The sequence below is a fragment of the Cryptomeria japonica genome, chromosome 6, assembly GCF_030272615.1.
Source record: "Cryptomeria japonica chromosome 6, Sugi_1.0, whole genome shotgun sequence".
Taxonomy (NCBI): domain Eukaryota; kingdom Viridiplantae; phylum Streptophyta; class Pinopsida; order Cupressales; family Cupressaceae; genus Cryptomeria; species Cryptomeria japonica.
In genome coordinates, this window is record NC_081410.1 from 403,255,493 (window position 1) to 403,270,030 (window position 14,538).

At 36.8% G+C, this 14,538-nt stretch overlaps 1 protein-coding gene across 2 annotated transcripts in view; it reads left to right on the forward strand.

Moving 5' to 3' along the window:
* LOC131065838 (arginine biosynthesis bifunctional protein ArgJ, chloroplastic) overlaps window positions 1-14,538 on the forward strand; it is a 133,613-nt gene that overhangs the window by 42,719 nt on the left and 76,356 nt on the right. For both annotated transcript variants that reach the window (XM_058000475.2, XM_058000474.2), the window contains exons 4-8: window positions 4,025-4,098; window positions 4,809-4,853; window positions 5,306-5,356; window positions 5,436-5,504; window positions 5,835-5,893. In XM_058000475.2, coding sequence (XP_057856458.2) covers window positions 4,025-4,098; window positions 4,809-4,853; window positions 5,306-5,356; window positions 5,436-5,504; window positions 5,835-5,893 — 298 coding nt within the window. The remainder of the gene's footprint in view (window positions 1-4,024; window positions 4,099-4,808; window positions 4,854-5,305; window positions 5,357-5,435; window positions 5,505-5,834; window positions 5,894-14,538) is intronic.

Here is a 14,538-nt window from a genome sequence, read left to right on the forward strand (position 1 = left end):
TATTGATGAGTGGACGATGGCTAACATCAGTCCACCCATCACTCAAAATAGAGCAACCGGTCCTCATCCAAGTTCGTTTCATATCCTCCATTAACACATTAATCTTGGAATATTCTTTGTCTAAGATAGTAGTCCGTAGCTTATGATCTCCAGGGGGGGTGGCTGTGGGACCGAAATTGGCTATATCCATGAACATTTCTTTGAAGTAAGAGGAGCATGCCACATTGAATGGGATGGCATTAGCAAAAAAGAATCTACCTACAGATGACTCTAAAGCTTCACGTCCTTTAACATTAAACAAAGCTTCTACTGACCCTCCCTTCCCACTACCCATCTTCCTCTTTCCTCTTGTCCCAATTTGACTACTACCAATAGTGGATGTCGTAGGCCTAGATATTTGTGAAGATGCAAAAGAAGGTGTTGGGACTGCACCACCTTGTTTTCCCATTTCTGCCTCCATATGCAATCAATGACACTCTACCCTCTCCTCATTGTTTAAATTTGGACAAGCTGTGACCCCATGGCACGGAAGACCCAAAAAGTGAGATTTGTAGCTGCCCCTAAAATCTTTCAAACAAACATGGCAATCCCACACCCTACTCCCTCCAGAAGATTTTTTCCCTTCACCCCTAGGCCTAGGTGTAACATATTAGAGAAGAGGTTTGTTTTTATTTAAAGGGCCCTTTGCATATGTTTCCATAATTTTTGAAGGGCATTTAAATATGCTAGGTTGCTGCCCACTACTTCTAGATTTCTCAACACTTTCACTTGTATTTCCACCAACCACTTCCACTTCATTGCCACTACTACTGTCACTCCCATGGCTGCTCATTGTTTTGTATTTTGATTCTTTGAATGAACTGATAAAATACCAAAAAAAAAGAAAAAATCAGACATTTCTCTCATAATATATCATATGCTAATTGCTAAAAGATTCATTGAGTATAAAAATTAACAATATATGCCCTAAAGACTAGAATCTGGTTTTTAAATTTTAATTTGTTAATGGTGAATGGACACAAAAGCCTTAAAAAAAATTTAAAATCACATACCTTGCAGAGTTGCAGCAGCCTGAAGACCAAACAAATTTGAAATTTCTTTAACCCTAGGTGATGAAAAGTGAAAAAAAGGTATTTCAAATCTACCCTGTGGCTGTCAAAACCCTGCAAATGCTCCCAAAAATCTCCACCCAAGGCCAAAACCGGAAACCCCTGTCGTATTTCCGTCGGCTGCAAAAACACGGCGTTTTTAACTTTTTATTTGTTTGCTGTTTAAAACTTTAACGAAGTTTTAACGATATTCATATCGTTATTTTGATATTTGCATATCATATATATGCTGCGATATATATCATATACGATAAAATCATATATGATATATATCGTATATGATATAAATTATATAATTAAATTATAAGTTTTTAATTTTATTTATATCGTATATGATATAATTATATTAATTAATAATATTAATTTTTAAGTTTTTAACTTAGTCTTTGTTTTAATTTTATATTTTAATATTTATAATCTGAATTAATATTTAATATTTATATTTATAATATGAATTAATTAAAATTTTAAACGTTTGATATATATTATAAAATTAATAATTATTAATTATGAATTAATCAATTAAATTAATAAATTTAAAATTTATTTTTAATTAATGTTCATTGTTTTCTTTTAATTTTTTTAATTTTTAATAACAATTTGAATTAATAAGGGGCCAACATTAGAAAATTTAAATAAAAATTTGAAAATACAACTTTTAAATTTTTTTTAATATTTTTTAAGGGCCTTAGATATGGGAGACGTCTGGCCGTTCCCGGGACGGATTGGGGACGTCTGCAGTCGTCCCTGGGACGTACGGACGTCCCCCAGAGCTAGGGCAGGCGTCCCCCCATTTCGGGGACGTCCCCTCAAAATACAGGGCAATTTGGGGACGGGGGGAAATGTCCCCTGGCCGTCCCCAAGTCCTCGAAATGTCCCGGGGACGGGGACGGGGGTTTTCAGGTCGGGGGCGCATCCCAGGGTAACTCTGATATATATGTATGTATGCATGTATACACACACACACACACACACACATGTACGAACGAACCCAACCCATGAACCCAAAGGGCAAAAAATTCTTTACGTGAACCCACGAACCGAGTTTGCATACCCGAACCCAAGCCTGAACCCGAGTCAGTAACTTAGTCAAATAGGCATGAATTTTGCATTTTCAAGGTACAAAACCAAGTCACATTTAAAAACTTTGCTATTAAACCAAACCTTAAAATTTAGTCAAAGTACTGACTCATATAAAGTAGAAGTAGAAGATAAACACAACACATTTTAGGATAGATATGCATAATATTAAAATAAGCATACAAAATCACAATGACCTAGATTTTGATGTCACAAAGATTGGACATCTTGATGCAATATTGGGTTACATATAAACATCAAGATGATGTTTTTATGTAGCCAAGGGTTTTTGTACTACAACTTGAGAGAATGGTAAAATGTTATGAAGAGAACATGACCTACACATAACATTACCTCTTCATTTCTAGTAATGTGACTATGTAAAAAAATGAAACTATAGCATTGTCATATTCATCAAGCAAAGCAACGATATGATAGAGACTAAATTAGCATAAAATTCAAGCCATTTAGCCAAGAATATGGTTTGTTTCTTCTTGGGAACTAATTTACAAGGCTATCACTATAGAGAAAGATATACCGTCAAATGTTGTTTGGACCAAATAACTAACCAATCTTCACAATAACAATTTAGCTGTGCAAAATTTCAAGATAACTAGACAAAAATAAACCATGATAAAGTAGACATAAAATATGAAGTAGACACAATGAGCTAAAATGTACCCCTAGAATATAGACTATTCACCTATCATAGTAGTAAAATACTCTCTTTGGATGGAAGCCTCAATAGGTTTAATATTTTCTATCTTATTAATTTAAATTGAAATATCCTTGTGATGTCCACATTGAAAATTTATTTTAAAATTCAATGTAGATAAGAAGTGGAAACAAAATTAAACCATGTGTGACAGTGTATATACGGTACTGATAGAAATCCTAGCATCTGAATATAGATAAAATCTAGCCATGACAAGGGAGACACAAATATAAAGTCTGAACAGTGAGCGTAGATATAACTGTCGAATATAGACCATTCACTTGTCATAAAATTAAAATACTCTCTTTGGATTTCCCAACCAAAATAAGATAGATTTAACGTTGTTTATCTTATGAATTTAAATTGAAAGATCCTTGTGATTTAACATTGTTTATCTTATGAATTTAAATTGGAAGATCCTTGTGATGTGCACATTGAAAATATTATTCAACAATTTATTCATCTTTATGTATGTGTTGGTTGAATTTAGTGTAAATACTATTTATATGGTGTGAAGTTATAGAATGTATTTGCAGTAGTGTTAGAACAAAAAATTGCCTACCTTTGACTCAAATGCACCACGTCCCGAGTCCTTGCAAATTTGCAACTAGTTGTGCCTTGTATGCATATCTCGACGAGCTCCCTTTTGTAGTTGTGCTCTAAAAATATCACACAAGTGCCCTATTCATAAAATATTTCGCCATTTCGTAGGTTTCAAGGGTGTCACAAGTTGGCAGGAGATTGATTAAGGTTTCAAATGCAAAAAAAATGTTGAAAATTGCAATCAATGATTTTTTAAAAGGTGAGATTTTTTGGGGAAAAAATCGTCTGCAGGACAGATTTGCAAAAAATAAGGTATAATCGGGATTTTTTTGAAGATTTTTGCTTCTCAGATCTCACCTTGTTCTAATTCCTAGGTGCCTTTTGACACCATTTATGTAAATAGATTTTAGATTTATCTAATGTTGTTTCCATTATCCTATGTTTTCAATTATTGAAAGGGGCTTTATTTTTAAAAATAAGCTGCATAATTGATACGATCCTTGAGTTATTATCTAAAGAAGATACTAACATAAACTTGAAACATGTACGTTTCTTAAATTTTGTTGATTTTCTGCAGGTGCATTTACACAAAATGTAGTTGCAGCGGCACCTGTGCTCTATTGTAAAAAGGTTTTGAGTGCATCTTCTAGGGTAAGTGAAATCTTAGATATCAGATCTAGCCAGAACTTGATGAGGTTCAGTCCTAACTATGAGGAACAAACTTCATTGTTAGAGTCCTTAAGATGTATGATTCTGTGCATCAACGTGAAAACTTCCTAAATGGTCTTTTCACTAATTTTCCTTGGATATGTTCTATCGAAACAATGAACTCAAATGCTTGAACATTTTGTATCGTTTTACCACAAAGTTCCATTAATTGCTGTATTGGTAATTACTTACTGCTTGGAGGTCATTCAGTTATTTCCCAAAACATCAGTAGTTTGAACAGTTTTTGGGATACTAAGTGTTTTCAGAAGTTGTGATTTGTTGGGGAATAATCTTAAATACCTGACAACAGGTTGTCCAAAATTTATTTGAAATGCAGTTTTTGGTTAATTTATTTGTTATCTAGTTTTTTGGTCAATAGTTTCACTATCTTTTTGTAAGTAATCTTTTCGAGAACCTTTCTTAATAAGTGCCTTTCATGAATTTTCCATGATATTTTATATACCTAGTTTTGTTTCTAAGGCATGCATTGTGTGTTGCGGTGTTTATTCCCAAAATTATGGCTTTAATCGACTTTAAGTGATCATGTTTCCTTCTATATTTATAATGATGTCTTTAGCTGGATTTTTTTTATTATGGATGAAAGGGTGGTAGAAAAACATGGCTAAAGACTTGTTGATTTGAAACATTTTCAGGTGCGTGGAGTTTTAATTAATGCAGGTCAAGCAAATGCTGCAACGGTGAGTAGATATTTTGAAAAAAAATATTGAATGTAAGCATTGTTTCCTAGGATTGAGGTTGTAACTTGTCACTCAGAAAGCAACTAGGCTCAGTGTCTTGAATTGACTAGTGGAGATCTGGCATTCAATATAGATGGAGTATGTGGCGCTTTTTTTGGTCAATGTTTTTTTAAGTTGGAAATTTGTCATTTCTGCGTAAAAGTCATTTTGGTAGCGATTGGGTTTTGTGAATGCTGTAATATTTTATCACTGAACACAAGAATTAAGGAGTAGTATTTGTTTGGGAAATATATTTATCCTCAAGAAAAGTTTGTTCTTCTTAAAAAAATTAAGTTTTAAAATATAAAACCTTTTTTATCTAGTATAAGCTAAATATAATTTGCAAAAGAAAAATTGCAATATATGTTTCTTCGAGCATGCAAAACCAGCTCAGAGCTTTATATACCTTGCAGGGTGATGCTGGCTATCAGGATACTCTAGATTGTGCTGAAGCTGTTGCCAAGGTACTGATATGCAATATTATTTATTCTTCAATTTTAGTGTTTGCTTTGGAATGTTTTAAAAAATATTTGATTACCACAGCTTCTTGAAGTTAGTCCAGAAGCGATTTTGATCGGATCAACTGGTGTTATAGGTCACCGAATAAAAAAGGTATATTACTCTTATGATGAGAAATATTTGCAAATTTGTGAATCATATACTGCAAAATATCTTGGTGTTCCCGATTTTATCTTTTTGTGAAACATATGAAGTTGTTTGCATGGCACATTTGCACATGAAGAAAATAAATCAATACCATGTCAATGGTTCTTTCAGTAAAATAAATAATCTATCATTGGTTATTTTCATAAATAGATTGAGTGATGATTGCAGAAGCCTGAATGCATAACTATCTAATCCCTGTGTCAGTATCTGTGTAGGAGTAGATATCAGTTTATAGTGTCATTTTTTAATGTCTTATAACTCATTCATTCTGAACAGGAAGCTCTGGTAACGTCACTGCCAAAATTGGTGGGTTCATTATCTTCAACCATTGAAGGGTAATGGAAAACCTCTCCTATTCGCATGTATTGGAAATATATTACAATTGTTTCTTTACATGAAACATTTTTTGTCTGTGAATACATGTTACACTCATGATGCTTATCTGCTGAATATTTGCTTGAAATTATCTTATAATATGATAACTCAATTATTTTAATTTCTCATGAAATGTTTTATATAAATTTCTTTTTCAAAGATTACAATGGTAGAGCTTGTAGATGGCACCCATCTAGAAAAGTAGTGGAGAAGTCTATGGATTTCTGTAGGCAAGTTGAGTAATGAATGCTACAAAACAACTGTGGACAAATAATTATATAGTTATGTTGAAAATTATTGTCATTGATGTCAAAACGCAGAGTTAGTTTATGCAGCACAAGAGGCAAGTTAAATATATTAATTTGCATAATTATCTTCACATGGGCTGAGCCATGTTTTGGTGCAATTAAGGATTAAAATGAGTTGCAAAAATAATCTTTTATTTTTGTTTGACCCCTGTTGACGTGGCTAAAATCGTATCGCTACAACTCTATCCGGCCAACGCAGAATAGAATGATCTCGCTGAGTATCCTATCCTCTCTTGTATAAGGAATCCTTAATGCTGTTTTAGTTGATCAAAGGGGACAACCTCAAAGTTCCAAATGTTAGTTCTTGATTGCTGGATAACTCAACGGTTGATGTGTTTTGCTGGGAGCACAAGGGGCATTACGTTTACAACAAGCTGGTCTGCTCCGATTTTCGAACTGGGAAATAAAAGCAAAGGAGAAGGGTTTAGGAGACCTAAAATTAACAAGACTGGTGTGAGAGTAGACGGATTTGACATAACCAATCCTTGTTTGGTCAGAATAACTCACAACCTCACAAGAACGGTGCAATCTTCAAAGGGACTTAGAATATTTTCAGATTGCAGGTGCATACCTAAGCAACCAATTCTAGCATAGCTCAGATGGACACCTGCAATTGAATTGAACATAATTTTAAAGGCTCAAACTAACCATACACAGGGATACACAATCAACATATCCCCAATGGTATGAACCCGAATCCACCAAATACCTACACACCAAAAGGATCTATCTAAACCTGCTGAAGGAAACCATGCAAACAAAAGAAAACCAAGATAACAAACAACATACATTCAATGTTCATATATTGATTTTGGCTGTCATTACAACAATTTCTACAACAGTTATACTCTATTCCTAACTACTAAATTCAACCTTTTAACAATCTAACTCTAAAATTCTAACTAGAATCTAACAATCTAACCCTTTACAATGAGAGGCATCTTGCCTTTTATAGATTTTACAATTTGAATCGAAGGTCAGGATTGACTGCATCCAACAGTCCTGGTCTACCTTCTAGAACCTGGTAGCTTTAACCCATGCCCATTCAATCCTCAGTTTTCCTCCCAACCATATTTCCAACTACCTACAACTGTTTGGCTTCAATTCAGGTCAATTCAGTAGTTGGAAATAACTGACCCGTGTCCCCTCATTTTAAATCCATTAGACGGGGCCCACAGGCAGCCTTTTACAATAAAACAGTTCAGTTTTTAAACTGATTTTCTGGAATTTCTTCCAGCTATGCATTTTTCTGAGAATGCACATTTCTCTGTGTTCTTTGTCTTCAATCTCGTTGGTGGACTTCAACTTGTCGTCCGGTGATGGCGTGCTTCCCCATGCTTGGTCGCTTCGACCTTGCACTCCACAACGTGTTCTTGCATTCTCGCTTCCTGGCGTCGCTCGCGATCGCGTCTCCAATTTGCGCTTCAAGTTGATGCTCTAGCTCTTCTCGATGTTATCCTACAAACAATGAATTCCACCTTTAATAATCATTTTGAAAAATTAAATAAATTAATTTAACAAAAAATGATTTTACTGTTAAATGTCCCTCGTTGAAGAAAACTCGACCCTTGGAGAAACAATGCAAACTTTGTTATTTCTCACAAAATGTAGTCAAAGGCCGAAATATGTTTTGAACGCCTTTTGTCTTATGATGAAATTCGACCATTTTGAGAGAACTGTGCAAACTTTATCCCTTTAGCTTTGTACGCCTAACTCCTCTTAGTCACGAAATTCTGGAATTTTAGTGAAAAGGCGCGACTTTGTTATGCGACTCCCCTTTGTTAAGGTGAATTCGGCCCTTTTGTATAGAATGCGCGACTTTGGATCTTGACTCGGGTATATATTAGGAGAATTGCGAACTAGTGAACTTCTTACAAAATGGATAAAAATGTCGAGTTCGTTTTATACACCTTCCTTGACAAATTAGAAATGCGGGCTTTTGGCAAAAAGGGTGAGAAGACGGCTAAGTTATGTCAAATTCGGGCTCTTAAGTGAAAATATGCGATTTCACTTTAGTGACTTCCTCTTTGACTTGCACAATCGGTATTTTATTGGCTTCAAATACCCCTCCTTTGATATGAAATTCGGGCATTCGCATTAAAAAGTGCGATTTTGTTTTACCAAGTTTAACGCCCCATATCATTGAATGAAATTCGGGCTTTATAGGAGAAATGCGCAACTTTGGTCTTTGCCTTTGAATCGAACTTCGGGCATTTAGGTTGAGACCTGCAATTTTCCACCAAGTTGCCTCGCGATTTTACATTTTCGGCCATATTAAAGGTAATGTGCGATTTAGATGTTATTTCACCTTTCGGCCTTTTGAGGTTATTTTGTGAACTTAGTGCTTTCGGTCTTTTCACCTTCTTCGCGCGAATATGTCTTCTTTCTGTCATTTTCGGCTTAAATGGTCATTTTGCAAGAATTTGAACTTTTGTTTTTGACAAATTTCGGCCTACTTAGGTATTTTGCGCGATTTGAAAGTTTATATCATTTTTGGCTTACAAGACGATTTTGGGAGTTTTACCTCACATTTCGGCTTTTTGGGCCGATTTGTGAGTTTTTAAGTTTTCGGCCTTTACGATGACTTGAGAGGAGATATTTTAGCTTTGAACACCTAACTCTTTCTCTGCGAACCTCAGCAATTTTGGGAATAATGCGCGATTTTGGACAAATGCTTGACCTCCTTTCTCTATGGCATCGACATAAGATTTTGCAGATTTGAGATTGATTATGGCTTCAAATTGCAGGGTCCTCATTCTCTCCTACCACGCGGGCAGACCAGACCAAAAATGGGGGTCCCCTGTGAAGCAAATGGGGCGTGTGCAGAACGCACAAATTGTACCCCTCATTTGGGCTGACTTGTTTTGAAAAATTAAAAATAATTATTTAATAAAACTATAAGCTGCTTGCCACCTCAGTCAAGGGTACTTTTTTGGGTGCCCCCTAAAATAGGGCTGACCTCCCTCGGAGTAAGCGCTTATTTTGGGCAAGAGCTTTTTAAAGAGAAAAATAAATATTTCGTAAGCACTGGCTGACCTGTTTTAGGAGGATGTGCCTTTTGGTGAAGAGGTGCCCTTTTAGAAGGAATAAATAGGAGATTGATGAGGGTCATGTATTCACCAATTAATTGAAAATCATTTCTGATTTTACGGCAGACCTGCTTGTGTATAAAGGGCAGAAAAAGGGTTATTGCAGCAATTATTTATCATATGTTTGAGCAGATTAATGAAGACATGTTAGTGAAGATACTAAAGGCAACATTATGTAAATAGTGTGAAGAAATATATCAGATTTGTGAGCATACTTTTGAAGATTATATTGCAGATATGAGTGAGAGTTTGAGAGTAGAATTTAAAGGCTAATTTGTGTGAAGTTGTGGGCCGACTTTGAAGACCTTGAAGGGATCTAAGGCAGATCCAAATATAATACTCCTTTACTTCTCAAAGGTTGGTGCCTTCTACTTAGTGAATTCAGGAGTTGCTGCCTCAGATTGGAGTCTCTTGCTGAGTTGGTGTTTAGTGGAGGAGATTGGTGTTTCCTGAGAGTTGGTGCCTATGAAGTTGTAAGAAATTCTTTATAAAAGCAATACTTTGCTGTGGTTTTCTCCCACATGGGTTTCCACATAAAATTATGTGTGCATCTTGTGTTCCTTTTGTTAGATCTTAATTGTGTGGATGCTTTGTTCATTGCTTTAAGATTCCTAAAATTATAAATTGAAAAAATTAGTTTTATATTGATTCACCCCCCCTCTTAGTATATGTGTGTGTGTGTTTCTTCAATTGGTATTAGAGTAGGTTCCTTCGAAAAAGCCTAACTACTTGAAGGAAAGATCTTAAGAACACACATGGCAAGTCAAGAAGCGTTTTCTTCAAACCAAGATCCATTGTTTGATGGGAACAACTATGCTTTTTGGAGTTTTAGAATGTGCACCTACTTGATGGCCCATGGATTTCAAATGGTGGTATACAAGAGACGAATATTTCACCCTTACAACATACACGGATGCAGATTGGTTTGATAGTATTGATGATAGGAAAATCACCAGTAGAGGTGCATTCTTTCTTGGCAATGTTCTTGTATCTTGGCTAAGCAAGAAACAAGCTTCAATTTCACTATCTACAACGAAGGCAGAGTATATTGCAGCAGCAAATTGTTGCACATACGTTATGTAGATTAAACAAACATTGAAAGATATCAAAGCTGAGTATGAGAATCCATCCATCCATCCATCCATGATTATGCATCCTGATCTTGAGAGTCTAGGGTTGCCTCTTGAGGCCCCATGGAAGTTGATTTTGAACCTTCCTTTAAGTGGAACTTCCCATTTTGCCATTTTTTGCTTAGCCTTTTTGGGAACTCTAGAAGCGAGAACAAATGTTGGGGCCTCTTGTGGAGCTCATTCTTGTTGCACTATATTGAATTACAATAAATACGCTTCTTAGTAGTGAGTAATTTCTAAAGTAAGAAACTCGAAGAACATAGAAGACCATTTACCTAATGCCCTTGAAGAGTTTGATAAGGATGTTGCTTGCCACAAGAAGGTGAGAATATCAAGAAAAATGGCAAGGATTTTTCAAAGGAAAATTACCAAACAATACGAAGTAGTATTCTAAGGAGACATTGGGGAATTGTTCCCTCATCTCTCAAGTCCTTAAGCTTTTAGTGATTAAAAGCATCCCAAGTGGGGAGGTGTTATATATATTCTAGCAAGTTTGATGTTTACTTGGATAGGGTAATAGTATTCAACATACTGAGTAAATGAAATTATCACTTATAGAACACAGAATATCAGAAAATGGCAATACCAAGTACAATATAGTTTCAGAAAGATCATTTATTCCAATATGTAATGTGTACAATAATGAACCGGTTCTTGACACATAAAATGAGTACATAAATAGTAGCCCATGGTTGGTTAAGATTACCAATTGCCAGGAACTGCCAAGCAACAACTACTTGTTGGGAACAAATAAACATATCACATAATATAGTCGACTAATTACTACACACTCCAAAACTTTGGCTTACAATATTTATTTATAAACTTGACATAATCTGCCATCTACATCAGACCCCCCCAAAAATAAGTTTTCCAAACAATTGAAACAAAATTGGAGTTGTAACACAAGAAAACTGAAGGAAAGATCATTGAGAGGGATGAGAAGATGTTCTAGAAGCATGGACGGTGTTGGAGTAGATGCCTGGGAGTGCTGTTGCCGAGAGTGTTGGAGGTGTTGGTTGGCCACCAATTTACTCTCCTTGGCTGCCTTCACCATGTAGGCCAACTCCATCAATTGTTTTTGAGTCCTCTTGAGCTCACAGTCCTTCTCCATCGACTTCTCATCCTTCTCAGCCAACTGCCCAACAAGCTAAGTAGTCTTTTTTGCTAACTGCGCATCCTTCTTGGTGAGATGGCTCTCTTTGTCAGCCATGGTCTTCTCCAGTGTAGTCTCTGGATTTCTGTGTTTGATCAGCCAAGGCCTTTCGAGCCTACTTTGCTTAGTGGAGGGCCCTCTCTTGTTTCTGAGTGGCATCCTCTATGGAAGCTGTAAGCCTACAATATCGAAGAAAAGATCCCGAAGGCTCAACTCCATGCCATGGAGCACGCGCAACACTCAGCCATGGTGACATCCAACATTTGGCCACAAAGGATGCAAGCATCCAACATCTCATGGATCTCCACACTCGACCAACCTCTAGAAATGAAGCACCTGAAGAAATCCTTGTGGTATTCTACCTGCATGAGAATGCTCATGACCAATGTCTAGATCCTTGACAAGATCCCCCCACTCTGTCCATAAATGTAGTTATGCTCTGTAGCTGATGGATGTAGCGTTGGATTGTCCCGATCCGATCATGGGGATTCAGTTGGCCTAGTCGTAAAATGATCTCATCTTGACCATTGGATGAGGATTCCTTTGTTCAGCCTGTAAGTGCCTGTGAGATTGAAGGTTGGGTTGGTTCGGCTATTGGTTGTGTTGGCTCATGTAATGACCTTGGAAGTGGCTTTGAAAATGATTACTCGCTTGGCACATCATGTAGTAAGTGTGGCCTACTTAGAGCGAGTTCTGCCACAGTATGTGATGTCCCTTCCAACATAATAGTCTCCAACAATAACCCGTGAGACTCGACTAGAGGTGCATTGGGTGGGACCCCCATCATCTCTAGTCAAGTGTTAATGGCATCTTCGGGCATTGCAGTGCCATCAACTGGCATAGAGGGATCCACCAATGGATTAATTGGTACGTCTGGTGCTACCACGGTTGAACGGTTGGTGGAGGTATAGTTAGGGTTTGTAGAGGGTCTACTACTAGTGGTGCTCTTTCCATGTCCTCAATGGGAAATGCCTCTTCCACATCATCCTCATCTGATATTGCCTCGAAGGCCACAACCACTTCTTAGACACTCTTACTGGCAGAAGACAACTCAATTGCCTCCCTTTGCCACTACTCTTGAAATCCTCTTGCTGCTTTTGCCTCTTTGTGGCGGGTTGGTTCTGCTCCACGCCACTCGACTGTACACTTAGGTGGGCCTAGTAGAATATGGTTCTCCTTGAAGGATCAAGGTGGCCAGTTGGTTGTAGTTGTCCTCATTTGTTTGCAGTTGAATGTTGTCCAAGAAAAGACCAATGGCATGTTATGCCATGTAAAAGGCCTTATGCTATAGGCTCAAGAATTTTCTAATCCACTTCGAGAGTAAGAATGGCCAATGGTAGACCTACCTAGGTTTTGAGCCCTATCATAAGAACGATCATCCATATTGCATTGCTTGATGCCCAACTTGGCCCTATGAGTCAGCTCTTGATTAGGTGCAACACACCACCATTTGGCTGTAACGATGAAGTTCTTCTTCAACCACTGACTGTTACTTCTATTCCAAATATTGTTTGTTGACGTGGCTAAAATCGTATCACTACAACTATATCTGGCCAACGCAGAATAGAATTTACTTGCTAAGTATCCTATCCTCTCTTGTATAAGGAATCCCTAATGCTGTTTTAGTTGATCAAAGGGAACAACCTCAAGGTTCCAAATGTTAGTTCATGATTGCAGGATAGCTCAACGGTTTGATGTGTTTTGCTGGGAACATAAGGGGCCTTACGTTTTGCAACAGGTTGGTCTGCATCCTAAGATGCTGCGTTTCTCAAGCTGGGGAATAAAAGCAAAGGAGAAGGGTTTAGGAGACCTAAAATTAACAAGACTGGTATGCAGGGAGACGGATTCAACATAACCAATTCATTCTTGGCCAGAATAACTCACAACCTCACAAGAACGGTGCAATCTTCAAGGGGACTCAGAAGATTTTCAGACTGCAGTTGCATGCCTAAGCACCCAATTCTGGCGCAGCTCAAACGGACACCTGCAATTGAACTAAACACAATTTTAAAGGCTCAGGCTAACCATACAAAGGGATACACAATCAACATATCCCAAATAGTATGAACCCGAATCCATCAAATACCTACACACCAAAAGGATCTATCTAAACCTGCTGAAAGAGACCATTCAAACAGAATAAAACCAAGATGATAAACACCAAATCAATGTCCATATATTGATTTCAGTTGCCATTACAACAACAGTTCTATTCTATTACTATAATCTAACCTTCTACAAAAACTCAAACTATCTCTAACTGTCTAACTCAAAAAATCTAGAATCTAACAATCTAACCCTAAAAATCTCACTGTCTAACCTTCTACAAAATAACCCTTTACAATGAGAGGCATCCTGCCTTTTATAGATTTTACAATTCTGAATCAGAGGCCAGGATTGACTGCATCCAACAGTCCTGATTTGCCTTCTAGAAGCCTAGCAACTTTAACCCATGCCCATTCAATCCTCAATTGTTCTCCCAACCACCATCTCAACTACCTACAACTGTTTAGCATTAATTCGGTCAATCAGGTAGTTGGAAATAACTGACCTGTGTCCCCTCTTTTTGAATACATTAGGTAGGGCCCACATGCAGTCTTTTACAATAAAACAGCTCCGTTTTGCAATTGATTTTTTGGAATTAATTCCAGTTGTATATTTTTGAGTTTGCACATTTTGTAGCACTCTGTGTTCTTTGTCTTCAATCTCGTTGGTGGACTTCAACTCGTCGTTCAGTGGTGGCGCGCATCTCCATGCTTCATTGCTTCGACCATTCTTCGCTTCCAGCTTTAATCACGATCAGGTCTTTAATTTTCACTTTAGGTTGCCGTCAATCTGCAAACAATCAATTTCACTTTTAATAGTTTTGAAAAATTAAATAAATTAATTTAACAAATATTAAAATTTAACTTTTAAATGTCC